Genomic DNA, 19,996 nt, shown 5'->3' with positions numbered 1-19,996 from the left:
TGGTGAAGCATGACCTTTGAATGTTCGACCTGACAGAGGCAATGACAGGAGACCAAGACCTTTGGAGATATGCTGTGACTGAGAAGACCCAGCAATTAAAGTGAGATCACAGCCATGGCCGATGCCAGTGTTGCATGTCCAGCCCATTTAAGAGTACCCTTGATGTGTCAGGCAATATATGATATACTTGAGAAGACCTGTTGAGTCAAGTAGAACCAAAATCATAACTGTGGTCAGTGCCACCTGACTGGCTCCCGTTCTGGTGGCACATAAAATGCATCATCCGAACGTGGTTGATGCCATGTTCCTCTGACTGACTCTCATGCTGGTGGTACATAAAAGCACCATCCAAACATGGCCGATGCCAGTGCACCTTGACTGGCTCACGTAACAGAGTAATCTGAATGCTAAACAGTTAAATACTACAAAATTTTCAATTGGTTTCTTTTCCTGAATGGACTATTTACATGGAGGGAAACACACACACACACGCGCACCCGAAATCTAATAATCAACTTACAGGTAAATCTTTGGCAGAATCAACACATGCCATCAAGATACAGCTTGATAAATTTTCTGAGTTGTTTGATTCACTCTTCATCTGTTTCAAAGCCTGGAAAAAACAAATATAATACAAATGTTAGAGTATCATTCTTAAAAAAAAAAAAATTTCATATAGAGAATAAGTTACCATTGGATAGTTTGGGGTTTAAAGTGGGGCTAAAAATTAATGTTTGATCACTATGCCTTGTATGATAAACAATAAAAGTACCTCTGACCTATTATTACTGCTATCATCCTCCTCGTGATATTGATGTTTGATAGACACAGATTTTATTGAACAATAATTTCTCTCTTCCAGTTTTTATATTCATTTTTCAGGACTACTTTTTATATTCTTTCATAAGTTTCAGTCATCTGACTGCGGCCATGCTGGAGCACCGCCTTTAGTCATGCGAACTGACATTGGGACTTATTCTTTGTAAGCCTAGTACTTATTCTATTGGTCTCTTTTGCCGAACCACTAAGTTACGGGGACATAAACACACCAACATCAATTGTCAAGCGATAAAGGGGGGGACAAACACTGATACACAAACATATACATATATATATACATGTATATACATATATATATACATGTATATATACAATGAGCTTCTTTCAGTTTCCGTCTACCAAATCCACTCACAAGGCTTTGGTCAGCCTGAGGCTATAGTAGAAGACACTTGCACAAGGTGCCACGCTGTGAGACTGAACCCAGGACCACGTGGTTGGTAAGCAAGGTACTTACCACACAGCCACTCCTGCACCTACAATTTACTTTTCAGCTAAAACTCTTTTAATTTAATTACTATGATCTGAATGGGGGGGGGGGAGCTTTTAGCCCTTTCAGGCTCTGGCAGGTGAATAAGGTTGATATGAAGTTCTACAAGTAAACATTTCAAGAGTGAAAGAAAGAGGTGGGTGGGTAGACGTGGGGGTGGTGGATAAACACGGGTAGAAAAGCTGGTTCAAAATTGAGTACAATAAAAGAGTTTGAAGTATGACCCTACAAAAAAATTTGTAGAGGCACCTGAACAAATTATTTAGGATATGGGCGAAGGTAAATGAATGGTTTCTACAAAATGAAGTGAATGGGGGAAAAAAACAAATAAATAAAAATAAAAAAAGCGCATTTCCATGTGGAAGAAATAGAAGTTGTGTATTTCGGAGATGGTTGAAGCACTGGATAAAAGAGATGGAATGGTATTTCAATTTGGATGGCAATGGATCAATACTTGTAGGAGTTTACAAGGTACAAAAGGAATGGCTGTGTGGTTAAGAAGCTTGCTCTGGAATCACATGGTCTTCGGTTCAGTCCCACTGCACAGTACCTTGCACAAGTGTTTTCTGCTGTAGCCCTGGCCAAAAAATGCTTAGAAAGTGAATTTGGTAGATGGAAACAAGGTGGAAGCCTGCCATATACAAATGTGAGAGAGAGAGAGAGAGAGAGAGAGAGAGAGAGAGAGAAGGCTGGTGGCCTAGTGGTTATAGTGTTGCATTCATGAGGTTTGATTCCCAGAACCGGGTGGTGCACTGTGTTCTTGAGCGAAACGCTTCATTCCATGTTGTCCCAGTGCACCTGCAATGGGTTGGTGTTCCATTCTAAGGAAAATGTTGGCCTATCAGGCCAATGAAGTGGCATCTTAGGAAAGCTAAAACAAAGCAAGGAAGTGCATTGTGACCAGTGGCATGTAACAACAACTGATAGTCTGGTTGATACCTGGAAGCCCTTCCTGTCACCAAAGAAAAAAAAAACCGTAGGCATCGGATTTTACTGCAAACAGTCTTTTCTAGATACATGTTCAACACATATCTTGTGTAAGGTGGAAGACAAAAAATAATGAATGACCAGTTGACATCAGAAGCATTCTGCCATTGTATTAAAAACAATCCAACACACGATTTCACATCAAAAATCTTGCAAAATAAATATATAAACGGAATCCAACAAATGTTTTATAGAAATCATATTTTGACAAAATGAGTCAATATCACTTTTATTGTTTATCATTTTAATTAGCAATAATTTTAGCAATGTTAGGTAAATAGAGACAATGCTAAAACATAGCAGCTACTACAAGCTAAGTTAACTAACAGTTATTCATTCTCTAAATATTCAACCAGCTTTCATTAATTTCAAAATTTAAATATAAGAAATATTGAACTAGTTAAAAATTATATTCATATTTTTTTAAAATTTAATCTTTTAACAACGATTTTAAAGATTGCTTTAATTATCAGCTTTTATAAGTATTAAAGTTAGGGACATTTAAAGTGAAAGAAAAGGTTTTTTTTTTCTCTGCCAAATCAATTCAATGTTACCATATACGAGAAACTGTAAAGAAATCCTCATCTAGACACGACAGACCCAACCATAAAAGGAAGAAGAAGAAGGAATAAAACTCCATGCATCACCCTCAAATCACCAAATCAAAATGTTCACAACTGTACAAAAATACCTGGTGCTGATAAAATTAAAATCAAGGAACTAACAGCCAACAGTCATTAAACACTGCCTGTTGTGTTAATAAGTATCTGTTAGTAATTGAATAATACAATACGATATACAGCTCACAGCTCATGCAGCAGATCACATCTTGAATCAAAAGTTAAGTTGTTGTCAAACCAGGTACAATTTAACAAGTTTCAATAATGAAGGAAATTTTCACTAACTTTGTTTATCAATAAATGTTTTTATCCAAAAATTCTCCCTACTTGGCCAAATGAATGAAGGATTTATTTATATAATGAATTCTAAAGACAATGTGGAATATAACAGCATATATAAAATTTTTATTTATAATTAAGAAACTTTTATGAGGACATAGCTGGGAAGTAATTAGATAATTTGGTATTAAATGTTCTTTTGAAAGCTCTAATTAAATATTTTCATTATATATGCAATTATTTCCGTTGTGGATCATAGCAGCTATGCAACTCTAAAGTGGTATGTTGCTGTTCTGACGAGTGGTCTGCAGTAACAGCATTAACACCCGGCCTGCTGCAGCACTAAATTATTTAAGCAGGACCAAAGCTCATTCTTACAATTCAACACTAAATGTTACATCTTTTCAAAGTTTGTACCTTCTTTGATTTTGCTATTGTTTAGTTCCATGTCAACTGTTATCAAAGGGACTTACGATCGAGAGTTCCAACTGGGACCATTCCATCTATTTTTTTTTTAAGCCTTCCATATCTAAGACATGACTTTTGTGTAGAGGCAAACTCTACACAGCTTTGTAAATGTCTTTGACTTGTTAAATAAAGTACCAATATGACTGGGTATTAGAGGCTGGCTGAAGAATTTTGGTGGAGGCCATGCTGTAGCTAGCTTATTTGTTTTATGGTGATTTATCTGGTCAATTTACGTTTAGTTTGGAATCATTTTTATACGATAACATGAGAATATTTGATTTATTTTAATTATGTTACACAGAAATTAATTAATTAATTATTTTATTAAGTAAAATAATAAAATATATTAAATTAACTTTTTTAGTAAAATACAAGAATATTACAGGTTTTATTATTACAAAATATTTTATCTAAATTATTTAGGTGGTAAAAACAGACATTTTTTTTTTTAGTTAATCTAATTTTAATAAGAAAAAACATTTTTTTGATTAAAAAAATGTTTTTTTGTTTTTTTGTTTTTTTTGAGTAAAATTATTCAATATTTTTCAACAAAGGTTATTCATTAAAAAAAATCAATTAAGCTAATTAATGAGCTCAAAGTATTCTAGATGGTCCTGTTACTTTGAAAGAATAGTCTTTTTTTTAAAAAAAAATGCAGCATAACATTTTAATTTTCATAGCAACTGCAATTTACAAACTACCAACAACTCAATTATTTTCTTGTAAAAATTAGCCTCAAAATATCTTCCAAAAAGACCAACAAACTTGATGTCTAAGGCCAAAATTCATGTTAGTGTCTACCTGAAATTCAGCTCAGAACCAGAAATGGACATATCAATATACAGCTCCAAGCAGCAGCCTAGCTTATCTGATCTTATTACACAGGTTTATGAACAGGGGTCTCCTTTCTCTTCTTAAATCAAAGGTTTTTATGACAAGATCAACTAAACCAAATCAAAGTGCTTTTGTGAAGATACTGCAATCATGTGCTACAGAATCAATAATTGCTCAGAATCCAGGCTCAAGAAGTACTAATATCATGTTCAAAATTGTGAAAAAGTCTCTGAGAGGCCAAGATTGAATCATTAATGTCAGGGGGATGTATGTTCTTTAATGGATCAATAGTTCTTGTAATTATTAATATTACAATTCTTTAAACTGCTGACATATTTGGAGAATGAAACAGTAAGGAATCTTTCTAAGTGTCTACTGTATAGACATGTTGTGAGAATCAGCTTTTGAAAAAATTATTAGTAAACCCTATACAGCTTTTTATTGTATTGTCATATGCAACACAGAACTTGGCATAGAGTAGCATTTCCAATGGATTCGTACCATTGAGAGGACAGACATTAGGGTTGTTGAAATTACAGAAAAGAATTTTGTATGTTCCTACTAGAAAGGGGTTTTTTTTCTATTTATAATGGCTGAGGAAATTGTAGGTGTAACTGCAGCTCCCCCAACTATTTTTTATTAAAAGTATTACAATATCTACAGTCTATGAGAAAATGCTGGTAACGTTCGAATGAACATTTAAATGAGAGAGAGGACTGCATAATATAATATTGGTTTTTATTTTGTGCATTTATAAAGATTAGTGCTATTTTTGAATGTATTGTATTCAGAACCAATTGTATTTAATGAGTCATTGTAATAATGAGAAATATAATTAAAGGATTTCTTATCAAAGATCACATAGATATACACTTACTAATATTATTAATGAATAATTTTAAGATTATTGAAGGACAGTTGGAATTTATATTGATGTACAGTAAATTCTCATTACATTTACAATAAGGGCAACATTTAGAGTACTTTAATCTAGAGTTGTATCCCAAAACTTAACTATGCTTGGATTTGTATCCAACACTTTGAATATGTTGCTGAACTCCTTTATCACTGCATCTGTTGTATGTACTTCAAAAACTGAATGGCCCATCATCATATCAAAGACCAAACTCTGTAGAACAGCATCACTTCTGAAGCAGGTAGGATACATTTGGTAAGCAATAAAATCTTGATTTACTGTTTTTGATATTTCTACAAATGTTTGTTTATATATTGTCATGCTGCTTCCCTCCCTCACTTCAATTGCTTGTACAACTGGAATTGTTAAACTAAAAATTATAATTTAAAAATTTTTAGTTTCTTATAAGGAAGAAAGGATAGTCTGTCTGTGTGTCTAAGACAGAGAAAGAATTTTTTTTTTTGTTTAGTCCAACAACGTTGCTACAGTATGCAGTATACACAGTGTATAGCTGAAAGACAGGTTATCGAATTGAATGAAATACTTCAATCATTATCACATATTGCAATGTAAAGAAATATCACCTCAGATTTAAGATTGCCTTTTGAGGAAATAATTTCAGATTTTAGCTGTATGCTTTATGAAATATCCCCTTGAGTCACTTTCATGTAGTCTACCGAGTAGTTATATATAATTGAAGAAAGTGGTTTCTTTCCTAAACTTTAACGAGTTTTGTTCTTATTTTTGTTAGATAATCCTCAAATATTTTTAAATGAATACTTTTCAATATTTTTACAATGAAAGATGAAAGGAATAATATCAGGAATTGGACTCACAACAATAGAAATATTTAGTACAAAAATTGACTGCTACCACAGCTACCCTGAAAAACTTCTGTAGAAATAAAGTGAAATAGCAGAAGTCAACACCATACTTAGCACAAACCTCCACCAAGGCAACACCAACGTCCTTTCAACGATTAGCCAGAGATGATGTTTAAAATAAGAATATCTGAAATAGACTCAATTGCTCTCACAAATAAGAATACTAAAAATGAACCCGACTGCTCTCAAAAGTTAAAAAAAAAAAAAAAGGAAAAATAATCCAGAATCCTTCTCTGGTACCTGATCGATCCCAAAATCTTATCAGTTTGTGCCAGTCAAGAGGCCAAACATCCCTGAAAGTTTCATCTGAATCCATCCAGCAGTTCTTGAGATATTTTGTCCATGGACAAACAAACAAACTGAAAACAATACCTCCACCTTCGCTAAAGTGGAGGTAATAAATTATAGTTTAACAGTTTTTGAGTACAAATTCTACCATGAGAAAATTTCAGTTTCTCTTTTTACCTAAGAAATCAAACTATAATGTTATAATAGGAATATGAAGTTCCAGGTCAGCTTTAGTGTCAACATTGCTACTTATCTGCTTCAAGGTTATGTCACCAAAGTTTACTGCAGCGACCCTACAACACCAAAATTACCTCTTTCAGAGAAAAGATGCATTATTTCATTTCCGTGTCCTATTGTTAATATATATTGAAACCAAGGTTAAAAATGTCTATTCCCTCAAAACAATTTTGATGAAAATTAACAAAGATGTTCTCAGAAAGGAAGATAGTACATTCATTAGAATACATAACATCATAAGCTAGAGTAATCAATTTTATAATCTCGTTTCACAACCAGCAAAAGATTCTCTGGTGGAAGATAAAAATCACTGAGACACACAAAAGCAGTGAGTTTAAGGTGATGTACAACTGACCATAGAACGAGTGAAGAATCTGGAATTGAAAATTGAATATACATTGCTGAAAGCAGAGAAGAGCTCTACAAGTCTGCTAGTGGGTTCAATATCAAACAGCAGCTTCAGAAGCAACAAATGACATTCAGTGTACAGTGCTAAATAACAGAAGCCATCATAATATATACATATACATATATATATATATGCACACACGTATGCACACACAAAACTGATGAAAATGATACAGAAAATATATTTCAGACAAGATTCTATCTAAAAATGTTTATTATCTAGAGAATGATTGGTAGCAGCAAAAGAATTATTTTCATAAAAGGCACTAATACCTGAAGATACTTTTGAAAAATATTTCCCTGATTTTTTTTTTCTTTTTTAACCAAGATTTTTTTAACGATACCAAGTAGAAAAACTGAGCAGAGAATAATTTTTCTTTCATCCAGAGACTGAGAAATATCCTTTTCCAAATTTAGTTATAATGATATTTTAGAAGATAACGCAGGATACAAAACATTAACGTTTCATATTTAGTTCAAGAAATTTTCGAACTTTTAGACATTTCATTGTATCAAATTACTGAGATATATATAGACCTATAATAATTAATAATAAAGTTTGAAGATATAAGTTAATAATTGCAAAATAATGGAGGGAAATTAGCATAAAGCAGTTGCAAAAAAAAAAAAACAGAAAAAAAAAACAATTACATTGAACTAACAATTAAGCATTTTCATAGAAAAGCAAAATATTTTCTTTTCTATATAAAGCTTTAAAACGGTTTATTTATTTAAAAGAACTCTCATACTTGCTTGGAGGTAGTTTCCATTTTTAATTTATTCTAAAATAAAAAAGTTAAACTAATGCAATGCTAGTACTTTATATATATTAGATACTAAAACATTTTTATAATTTTAAATGAATCTTAGTAATCTACCAGAACCGCTTGAAATTATCGATTAAGTATTTTATATATGAGTGTGTGCATATATTCAAAAACACAAACGTGTAATAGATTTAACAAATGTGCCCAGAAATAAGATATCATGCATTACTAGAGAGAAAACAAAGCAAAAAGAGATCATCCTAATTTAAATCCTCTATTTTTTTTTCTCCAAAAATGGTCTTAAACAATGGAAGAGAGGAAGTCAGTGAACACGATTTTTTTTTTTAGTCATCTTCTGTTCATCAAAGAACAAGACAAAATTTAAGTTTCTACAGACGTGTACAGCTTCAAACTGCCTGACTAGAAATGAAGCAAGCATCTCAAGACTACCCAAAAACTGATTTTTGTTGGACATTTCTGTAATATTTAAAACCTTCTAAATGTTAAGGTAAATCAAATAAACTACTTTAAGATTAACCACAACTCTACAGAGAAACGTGTTTCTCAGTAGAAATTATCAATTTGACGATATCTACCAAAATATCTATAATCTCCTGAACAAATTTATTTTGAATTGATATGATTTATAAACCATGACAAAAGCTTAGCATCCAGTAGGAGCTTTTACATTGGGTTAGTGCATAATTATTGCGGCTTTTTTTCAACAAATTTTATTCAACAAAAACATCTTCAAATGATTATTCCAACAGGCTGCCAAGCAAATGGGAAGCAGTAATTGAAGTAGATGGTGAATATGCTCCAGAATAATCATTTAAAGATGTTTTGTTACATGTTGTTATTGTTTTTGTTGAATAAAATTTGTTGAAAAAAAGCTGCAATAATTATGCACCAACCCAATACATATATGTAGGTATGTATGTAAACATATATGTAGGTATGTATGTATTGGGTTTGTGCATAATTATTGCAGCTTTTTTCAACAAATTTTATTCAACAAAGACAATAACAATATTTAACAAAAACATCTTTACATGACGGTCTGACCATCTGCCAAGCAAATGGGAAGCAGTAATTGAAGTAGATGGTGAATACGCTCCGGAAAAATCATTTTTTTTTTTTTTTTGTTGAATAAAATTTGTTGAAAAAAGATGCAATAATTATGTACCAACCCAATATTATTTTTTTCTTCATTTAGATTTTTGGTACTGTAGAACATGAAACTAATCATCATCAATTTCCACCAAGTTATTAGTTCTTGGTTTTTATCTGCATTGTAGCCAATGGCATGTAAAATCTCCGTCTCAAGGCCCATATGCACATACTCAACGAGGTGTCGAGCAAGAGTAAAAAATAATAGTATCTGATTAGGCCACATTGCAACTATTTTCAAGAAAACGAAATGGAAAAGGGATGGAACAAAAATAAGTCAAAGAAAAAATATTAAAAGATTTACTCAAGGGAAAGTTCCAAAGTAAAATTGAAAAAAAAATAAATAAATAAAAAAGTGAGATATTCAGAAACTTCTACAAATTCTAACACACCAGAATGGTTTGCCAATAACAACACATTTCTCTGAACTCTTGAATCACTTTCTTCTATTTGAAAAGGGGAATCCCCCCATAGTAGCATCATTACACAATGTATACAAAGTGATACAATACCTTTCCTCTTTGTTTTTATTCATCAACATCACCTTACATATTTTGTCTAACTCCTCAGCTGCAATTATTGTTTTTTTTTGTTCAAACTTTCATCTTGATTAATTACAGATACCCTTTTAATTTTGTAACACAATATTTAAAAGTGAAAATTTCTGTTTCTATTAAAATGTTTCATATTTAATTTTTACAAAGCGTAAGATTTATAGAAATGTGAAATTACAGCAATCGTATCTTTCTCAAGGACCATTAGTGATATAATAAAAAGAGTGGAAATAAAACAGGCTCTGATTGGGAATGAAAACGGAATTGCAGATTTGATTCACCAAGAGGTTAAACGTTAAAGAAGTGGCCAACAAAACCATGAGAATGAAATTTGCCAAATTTCTGAATAAATCACAGCACAGAACAAACTTTTTAAAATCTAAGGGAAAAATAAACCCAATTCAGTAGTCATGTTGAATAAAATGACTTACCATTGTCAATGGTAATTTTCATAAAAAGAATAAAAATCAGATATTAATATATTTTCAGCTGAAAATTCAACAAAAATTAGATTTCTTTTCTTGATGGAACTTGCAATAATTTGAAATACCAAAATTAATGACTAATTCATGAGAGGTTAAGATCAATTTTCTAAGAAAAAAAAATGTTAATATGAATTTTTTTTTTAATAATGAAAAAGAAACGAAAAAATAATTTAAGATTAAAAAAATTATATAAATTTCAAACATATTTTATGACAGCAATGAAACGGTTCCTTATTCGTAACCCATGCCAAAAAAGATTAATTACTATTCTATATGAAAAATCTTTATAAATTGATATTTCAGCAGTTATGTCTCTACAAATCCAAGTAAAGATATAAATCCCTTTTTTCTGCAATTCTCAAGCAAAGCAATTTTTAGGTAATCTAGTGTGTTTGTATACATGGGGGTCAGTGGGGTATTGCATCCTCCTAAGACTTGCTCTTTAGTTCTTCATCAGGAGAATTCAAAGAAGAGTTTGATAGCCACAACGAGAGAAAAAAAAATGTTTGGCACTTTGGTTTTGCATCTGAGAATGAGGAAAATAGTAAAAGTGTTGTTGTGATCACGTAAATTCTTAGTAAAGAATTTTAGCTTAGGCAATGTGAGAAATGAAGGTAATGGTAGAGAAAATTCCAAGACCAGACTGGAGCACCACCTAAATACAAACTGAAGGTGATTTGCCTCCCTATGATAAAACTTGTGAGTGGCAAAAAGAGTTTAAGTGGGCCTTATTTATTTATGAAACTACACAAGACTTACACAAATTACATATTCATGGGAATATATATTTGGACAGCTTCAAAAGTCAATCTTCGAAGAGTAAATCTTTGAGTCAACTTCATCTGCTAAATCCTTTACTCAGTTGCTGTCTGGTATTTTTAGATATAACTAAAAAAAAAAAAAATCAGTGTGTATGTGTTTGCTGTACTTGAGAAGACATGTCAAGCCAAGTAAAATCGCAGCCTTCCATCCATACAGGCTTGTCCTTTACAGGTGCTGGTGCCACATAAAGAGTACCTAGCACACTCCCTAAAGTGGTTGGCATTAGGAAGGGCATTCAGCTGAAGAAACTATGCCACAACAGACAATTTGAGTCTGGACAGTTCTCTGGCTGGCCAGCTCCTGCCAAACCATCCAACTCATGCCAGCATGGAAAACGGATGTTAAACAATGATGATGATGATGATGATATATATATATAATCATCATTTAATGTCCATTTTCCATGTTGGCATGGGTTGGACAATCTGACAGGAACTGGCAAGCTGGAGAGCTGCAACCAGCTCCAATTGTCCATTTTGGCATGGTTTCTATAGCTGGATGCCCTTCCGAATTCCAACTACTTTACAGAGTGTACTGGGTGTGTGTGGGGGGGGGGTTAACCTTGCAGGCTCTACAACAGTCTCAGTTACCTTTTAAAAGCAGCGTTTCGTAGCCAGATGCCTTTCATGTCTTCAAACCTTTTAGTTGCTTCTTTGACCTGCAATCCCAAAGTTTTCTAACAGAGGACTTGATTACGTATCTAATATTATAGCTCGAGGCACAGCACAACCCATTAATCCTACAGCTACAAATTATCACCAATGGGATACATAAATACATCAGAATTATGTTGATTTTCTGAAATCCTCTCACTCCAATTATAGAAAAGAAGAAAAACAAAAAAAACTACCATCAGAATGCTCTGACAGAGAAAACATTGTTATGAATCAACACACTTCTTGAAAGAGAGGCATCGAGTCTGGAGGACGGAGACATGAAATTATGTCAGCTCTCTTCAGAGGTAATAAATACTACAATCTATAGAATATCACTAATATGAATTGTAACACCTCGTCAAGAGAAAGATAATTTAGAATCTGCAGTTGCAGAAAAATAAAGATGAAATAAGATGTCTTTTAGATGTGACATTTAAAGATAAGGAAGAAAAAAAAAAAAAAGCAGGATCAGACAAATAATGGAATAAAAAATGGTCAAATCTATAAGAAATAAAAGAAAAAACAAAGCATTTCAATTTAAGGAAAAGTTTAATGATTGCAAATATACAGAGTGAAAAACAAAAAAGTTACAGATGCAGTCTCTACAGTTTTAAGAAATAACTCCCAACTATAGATACATGCAGAAATAAATTGTATATCAGTTTACATATTTAATTAGGTAAAATAAAATTACTGTTTAAGATTTAAAGCTGTTAATATCTGGCAAAGACATTCTGAAAATATGACAATGACTGAAAATTAGCCTACCCCTCCACTCCCAATCTTACCATTTAAAGAAAGATATTTGCTGAAATAAATACCTTATAAATAAGATCTCATGCTACAGCATCTCAAGACAGTAAGAATGTGTAATTATATAAGTTATATATGTACAAGAGTAATTATAAAAATAAGAACATTTCTAAATGCAAATTATACAAAGTTGAAGCTGGGGGACTTACCCTGTCAATCTCTGTAGGATTATTGCAAAGGTTCAACCATACTAATTTCACATGGACCATTCCACTCTCAATATCTCGGAGAGGGAGCCACTAGAAGAAAAACAAAGATAACAAACATATAAACAATACAATTTAATAATTTCAGTTTTACCTTAATATTTTTTTAACTTGAGGGCCATCAAAAAAATACAGAAAAGCAGCAGATTAGGTTTTGGAGCCAGGAATTTCATTTCATGTTGCACCCACTCAGCTGAAAAGGAGTACCAGTAGCAGTTGGCAGGATGGGGGTGGTGAACTCTGCAATAGACTGGCATTCAGTTTAGGGGGCAGTTTTGTACTCTCAGTCACTGAAACACCACAGAAATCAAGATATGCTCCTGCACATTCAGCTAACTAGATGACCCACCAGATTTTGCTAGCAAAGAAGTTTAATTAGTGCCTGATCGTCATTGATGGCTTGAGTAAAAAATAATAATAATAATAATAAAAAAGGTAGGAAAAGTTCAGAGAACAAATGCCTCTGCATATAAAATGTAAATTATATAAAGTCTGCCCAAAGATACCCAGGCAGGCAAGTGAGAGGGATAGTATCAGATTGAAAGAGTTATAGATAATAATTAGAAAGAGAACAAGAGGAGATGCAGTTAGGGTTTCCCCAATGACTTCTTCCTAATGAATCAACTATAAAAGAAGCCCTTAATTGATAAGGCAATTCTGCATTCATATGAAAGATTGTAAATATTCTTTCCAAGAATAACTGAAAAATTAATATACAAATTTGTTATGCTAATATTATGATTATCAGCACCGAAGCACCATTCGAGTGTGGTCGATGCCAATGCTGCCTCACTGGTCCCGTACCGGTGGCATGTAAAAAGCACTATTCGAGTGTGGTTGTTACCAGTGCCACCTGACTGGCTCTTGTGCCGGTGGCATGTAAAAAGCACCATTCGAACGTGGTCATTGCCAGTGACACCTGACTAGCTCCTGTGCCAGTGGCACGTAAAAAGCATCATTCAAGCGTGGTTGATGCCAGTACTGCCTCACTGGCCCTTGTGCCAGTGGCACGTAAAAAGCACCCACAACACTTTCAGAGTGGTTGGCATTAGGCAGGGTATCCAGCTGTAGAAACATTGCCAGATCAGATTGGAGCCTGGTGCAGCCTTCTGGCTCGCCAGTCCTCAGTCAAACCGTCCAACCCATGCCAGCATGGAAAGCGGACGTTAAACAATGATGATGATGATGATGAATTTTACAATTCTAAAAAGTACTGATTTCAAAATTTAATAAAAATATATTTCTTTCTGGAAAAAAATTTAAAATATCCAAAACAATTACAATAAAATAAAAATTAAATTTACTTACAGCATCCATTACACCTTTCTTGGAAACTGGTTCTATATCCAGACTGACACTAAAGAGGAGAAAGGTTTAAAGATTGTTTAATGACGAGAATAAAAGATACATGAACACATTTGTTAAACATTGCTGTAACATACTATCTCTTCACAGAAACAATACACTAAACAACACACTACAATCTGTGATGAATTCTTTTGGTAGACCCACACATGTAATACTGCCAAAGCCTAGGATTCCTCTGTAGAGCTACTAAATACTTCAGAACCTGATCAACTGCAGACCCTGCTACAAAGCTCTCAAGTAAGATTAATGTTAAAGTAATATTGGTATGGAGTTCTGACATTTAAACATAAACATCTTAGAGCACATCCAAATGAAAGCTATTGAGCTGATTGGCAAGTTGCCTCGCCAACAAGCTTCAACTTTCCACTCACAAATTTCTTGTTTTCTCTCTACTTATTCTACCATAGCCTGTGCTCCTCTGCACAAATTTATCTGAATATCACCTGCATTTGACAAACCTACTTCTTTTCCTCCACTCATCTACTATAACTCACATCTTAGAATTTACCCTCACACAAAACACTAGCTTAATGATAACTAAGTTATTTACTAAATTCTTTGTTATATTTAAAATTAATTGAAAGCAACACAGAGCATCTCAACAGAAAGATGGTAACAAAAGGGTTAAAATATATAATAGAGAAACAATTCTTAACTCTTTTGATACCAAACTGCCTGAAATCACCTCTGGCTCTGTAGTACAAATGTCTTGTTTTCATAAGATTTGAATTAAAATCTTCCACCAAATTGAGTCACATTTTATGTTCCTAAAACTAGCTTAATGATAACTAAGTTATTTTACTAAATTCTTTGTTATATTTAGAATTAATTGAAAGAAACACAGAGCATCTCAACAGAAATATGGTAAGAAAAGGGTTAAGAGTAAATAAAATTATTTAGATTTTGTGCCTGAAGGTCTACTGACCAAATATGATCTCAAATAACCAACCACACACCAAGACTAAAGTGAAACAAATAAGAGAAACTATTGAAGCAAGGAGATGGAAATGGCTGGGTTGAGTTTGTCACTATAAACCAAACTCAGTTGTCAGGATCGATTTGCAATGGAAGACTTGGCTGACCAACAAAACAAACACCCTATCTATTCAATTATGCATTGTGTACAGCCTTCATGTACTACAGTCCTTTTCCTCTAAATCACCCCCCTCCCCGCACTTCATATAACGGTTAGGAACAAGCAGCTGAACAGTCCTGGTTCTGTTCAACAGAAAGTGGACAACCAACAAGGTGACTCAATGGTGACTCAACTTATACAATGTTACTTAATTGTACATGCTGTAGTAATAATAATAATTGGATTTAGTTGTACTTCTGACCACATTCCATCAGTCATATCTTGTTCTCTTTTCATTACATTCGTATATTCTGGCCCAGATTAATAGGACAGACGAGAGAGGAGGGAGAGGGGGAGAGAGAGGGAGGAGAGAGAGAGAGCATGCTTGTGATGGCTGGTGTGCAACATCCTTACTGTTAAACTTATCATACACAAAGGGTTTCAACTAACAAGTTGGACAAATTCCCTGACCATCACCATTCTCCCACTACTACTACACACAAACAATGAGAGAACCTCTACATAGCCACTTGATTTACTAGAAATAGCAGCCAAATTTTCTCAAGACTATTTTCTTCACAGAAAGAATACACCAGCCAATGTAGTACTAAGTATACAAAAAGATAATCTGGTTCACAGCTGAAACACCTTTGATCATGGCAATTTGATTGAAGCTGATCTGGGGTTAACCAACAACAGCAACAACAAAATCTTAAATACAAAAACACTTTGTAAAATTGTAGAGATGGGGAAGCACAAAGAGATTGTGGGGGTGTCATCTAAATTCAATAGACAAGCCCTGTCCTCAAACAAACTGAATAGCAGAGGGCAGAACGAAAACTGACAGGTGGTGTTTCATAATAACAGCAGCAGCTCACAGGTGACCTAAATTACTGGATTGTTTTCATTGGTGAAAAAACAAAAAGAAAAGTAGTATCTCTAAGCCTAAAACACTAAGGAAGGGCTTTAAAACTCACAGTTATGTTTTCAGCATGACATATTCGAGAAAAATGGTTGCTACACATTTACACACCCCAACACACACACACATTTTACTCATTTATTTCACTTTTTTTTGTTAACAATAAAATTGTTGGTTACAGGTTTCCAACAGATTAATCACTTGTTCTTTCTCTCCTTCCTCCTGTATCATTTCTTCAAGTCGCCCCCCCCCTCTCACTCTCTCTCATTCCCTCTTCACTGTCTTTCTCTTCTTTTCCTTCTTCTTTTGCTCAGTTTTACCACTGTTCTTTGATCTCATCTCTCTCTCCTTCTCTCTATTCAGTCTCCTCTCCACTCTTCTCTCGTACCCTAAAAACACACACACAATCACAACAGCAGCAACATCAATAACTTCATCAGCTCCTTCCTGCAACACTGTGTTGTGAAGTACAATGACAAAAGCAGAAGAGACAAGCAACAGCTGCATCATTCTGATTAAGCCTGCTTCCTTCACCTGTGGCTGCCATCAGAACCTGCAGGGATATAGAGGATCAGATTACATCAGCAAAAAAAAAATTAGCAACATGCCCAGAATTCCAGACTGTGCTGCATTCAATAAATGCCTTTATGGTGAAGTGGACAGTCCAGTCCTCCATTTGGCTGAGGAATAGTATTTCTGGAACAATGGATCGATGGATAGCTCTGACTCATTCAGCCAATTATTTGCATACCATTAGTTTGACTTCATCAGAGCTAATTTGGGGAAAAACAGTAACAATGGAAAAACCTGGCAAATTATTTCCAGTTCTGGATATTAGAAATGATAATTAAATGTCAAATTTTAATATCTTAACTAATTAATGGGAACATAAATTAAAGAAAGTATCTCATGTAGAGATGTAAAATATGCAATGGCTGACAGCTTCAAATGTTAAAAAACAAACAGCCACACTTACTTTCCAAGTTCATCATCTTTGTTACCAGGATCTTCATCAAATACATTAATGTCCATGTATTGCCCACTTTTTTCATCAATGACAGCCTAAAAACATGAAATTTATTTTTCAGTCAAAAGAATCAGGGTTTCTCACCTTCGCACAAGGTTTCCACTTTATAACGGGAGAGGTGAGCATATTTTATTGAAATGATTCCTCACCTGATTAGAGCAAGATAAAAGTAAAAAGCATTTTCACAGTTGTTCTGCGATTCCAACCAATCCAAACAATTGGCAATTCAATGAACCAACAAGGGACCTCCTATATAGGCACTCAGCCTGCCAGAAACATTAGCTAAATCTCCCTTCAATCATGCCCTACCATCTTAAAACTGCATTGAAAGAAAGCACTGAGCAGGGCAGCCTAAGCTGGAGCACGTTTTGTCACACGTACACTCGGTCAAGAGTCACTTTGGACGAAACAGCAAGAACTGAGGTTTGTCATGATTTAACACCAAGTCAACCCTCATTGAGTAAGCTTTATAATCAAAAGGAATTACAATGGTAACCCATCATTTCTTCAGATCTAAAACCACATCATCCAATGAGTCCTTCAGTGGCCTCTGCTCCTCAGAGCCGGCTGGTCACATGTCTCCTCTACTAGGACATACCCAACTCACTCTATTTCCCCTCCTCTTGCATGTGTCCTCTGGTTGCACTAATCATTTCTGGTCTTCCCTTCCCAGAAAGTAGGCCTACAGAATTCCTTTTCTGCACATGATTTGTCTGTAGCCATCAACTTGCAAACTATTAAGGTGAATGTTAGTGGTACCCAACCTCACTGGTCTTGAAGGGCCAGCAAAAGTTATGGGATTAGCTCCTTCCTCCTCTTCCAGACAAAACAAAAAATAAAAGGGTGTGAGGTGAAGCTTGAGCAGGATTTAGCTGATATTTCTATCAGGTTGAGCAACTGCATAAAAACTGGCTTGTTGGCTTGTAAAACATGAGGTGTATATAAATGCGTATATACAACATACAATGCAACAGATTATGAGGGAAATACTTGAAAATTTTATCTCTGTGCAATGTATCTAAGACTGGCAGAACTCAAAACTGTCAAAGGAATCAATCATAGGCTGATTTGAACCTGTTAACTCACTCACCACCACTGCTTACAGTGGTACTGTGTACAAATAATGCCATTTTATAAGAAGGTAGAGTTATCCATGGATCCATGGATTCTGCATTTCACTGATGAAAGAATTTGAACTCTGGACATTTAGATCTGTAAATTAATAACCAGCACTCAAAGAATATCAGACTGTTAATCAAAGAAGAGATCGATTCTGAGATCAGATAAATGCAAGATCTGTGATCAAACAGAAGGCAACAGGTTTACCCATAAAAGAAAGAAACTAAGACTTCCTTGCTTTCCTGTATGAGAGAGAGAGACAGACAGACAGACAGACAGATAGACAGATAGACAGACAGACAGGCAGACAAAGAAAAATTACCTCAAATGATTCGTCCCAAACTGGAGTAAGAGTGTTGTTCTTGGTCTTGGTTTTGAATTTTTGAGATCCAACTGGAAAAGAAAAATATACATATATAAATAAAGTAGTTCTTTTTTTTAAGAGATGAGGAATTATTTACATCTGATGGATATTTGGCTCATTTTCGATAACAATACGGTAAAATCTCAGAAGATGCTTACAAAAGAGGTAAACAACTTGACATCAATAATGTTTAACTTTATAACTTTTGAAATTGTTTTTCATGCTTCAAAAGTCACGAACGGTAAATGTCAGTTGATTTGATTAAAATGTTTGGCTATTAAGATAGCAAATTATGACTTATTCTTGAAAAAAAATAATGAAAACAAAATATATATTTTGAAGAACCAATGAGATGCTGAAGGATTATCCTCTTGACTAAATAATTTTATGGAATGCAACATACAAGCTAGAATAATACTTCCACTGTAGAGCAAGCCAAGCTCAAGTGTCCAAAGAGCCAAGATTCTACTCAAAGCAAAATAAGAAAGAAAAACATATATTAAGAGTCTGACATCTTAAAATTCTAAAATCAAACTGAAATAGCATCCTTAATCAGAGAGATTTTCAAGTAAACATTAGATGTAGATGTACTCACTCCTTAGAACAGAGTAAGGATCTGAAGACCCTTTCTTCAACACACCAAAGTCAGCTCTCTTCAGATCTGCAGCTCCAAGCATATGGATTCTCAAAACACCCTATTGAGTAAAATTATTAATAACTTAAAATAAAAATTTAAAATGCATTCACATTGATTAAAGAGAATCTTTGAAAATTCTTTCACACTTTCCCTAAACAACAAATATTAACAATAACTTAAGAAAAAAAAATCTATGAATACTTCAAAGACCTCTGTTGCTACAACATATTTGTTCAATAAAATGGTTAAACAAATTCTTAGCTTAATATGGAATTTACTTTTGATCAGTTCCAAGCTTACTCCACTCCACTAGTTTCTCCTCTTTTCATAACCCACAGGGTGCCTACCCCACCCGTCTCTCCAGGTCCTGCACTAACCACAACACCTACTCCTTTCTCCCCAGCACATCATCCCCTTGGAATCTCCTCCATGCTCATGTCTTTCCGACAAGTGTTCACTTGCAACAGTTTACATAGAACATTAACACAACTACTGTTACCATCAAATAAATTGTTAATAGCACTTCTACCCTAATTTGCATAACTATGAAGTCTAAAATACAATAGTATATATTCTGTGAAATATGAAATACAGTAGTATACACAAGTATAAAATATATTGACCCCAGTGCTCCACTGGTATTTATTTGATCGACCTCAAAGGGACAAAAGGCAAGCTCTGAAGAAATGCTGCTAAGCATTCTGTTTAGTGTGGCAATGGTCTGGCCAGCTTGCTGCTGCTGCTGCAACAACAACAGCAGCAG

The 19,996-nt window shown here is 34.0% G+C and overlaps 1 protein-coding gene across 3 annotated transcripts in view; it reads right to left on the bottom strand.

Annotated features, from left to right (window-relative positions):
- LOC106878387 (extended synaptotagmin-2) overlaps positions 1-19,996 on the bottom strand; it is a 66,202-nt gene that overhangs the window by 10,235 nt on the left and 35,971 nt on the right. The window contains exons 9-15 of one of the 3 annotated variants that reach the window (XM_089364289.1): positions 19,192-19,291; positions 18,555-18,625; positions 17,063-17,148; positions 14,030-14,078; positions 12,665-12,754; positions 7,998-8,030; positions 521-613 (exon numbers count right to left, since the gene is read on the bottom strand). In XM_089364289.1, coding sequence (XP_089220415.1) covers positions 521-613; positions 7,998-8,030; positions 12,665-12,754; positions 14,030-14,078; positions 17,063-17,148; positions 18,555-18,625; positions 19,192-19,291 — 522 coding nt within the window. The remainder of the gene's footprint in view (positions 1-520; positions 614-7,997; positions 8,031-12,664; positions 12,755-14,029; positions 14,079-17,062; positions 17,149-18,554; positions 18,626-19,191; positions 19,292-19,996) is intronic. The other 2 variants (XM_014927579.3, XM_014927580.3) reach the window with 2 other exon arrangements.

The sequence above is a fragment of the Octopus bimaculoides genome, chromosome 16, assembly GCF_046866305.1.
Source record: "Octopus bimaculoides isolate indiv1 chromosome 16, ASM4686630v1, whole genome shotgun sequence".
NCBI classification, from domain to species: Eukaryota; Metazoa; Mollusca; class Cephalopoda; order Octopoda; family Octopodidae; genus Octopus; species Octopus bimaculoides.
This window is presented reverse-complemented; position numbering and strand designations above follow the sequence as displayed.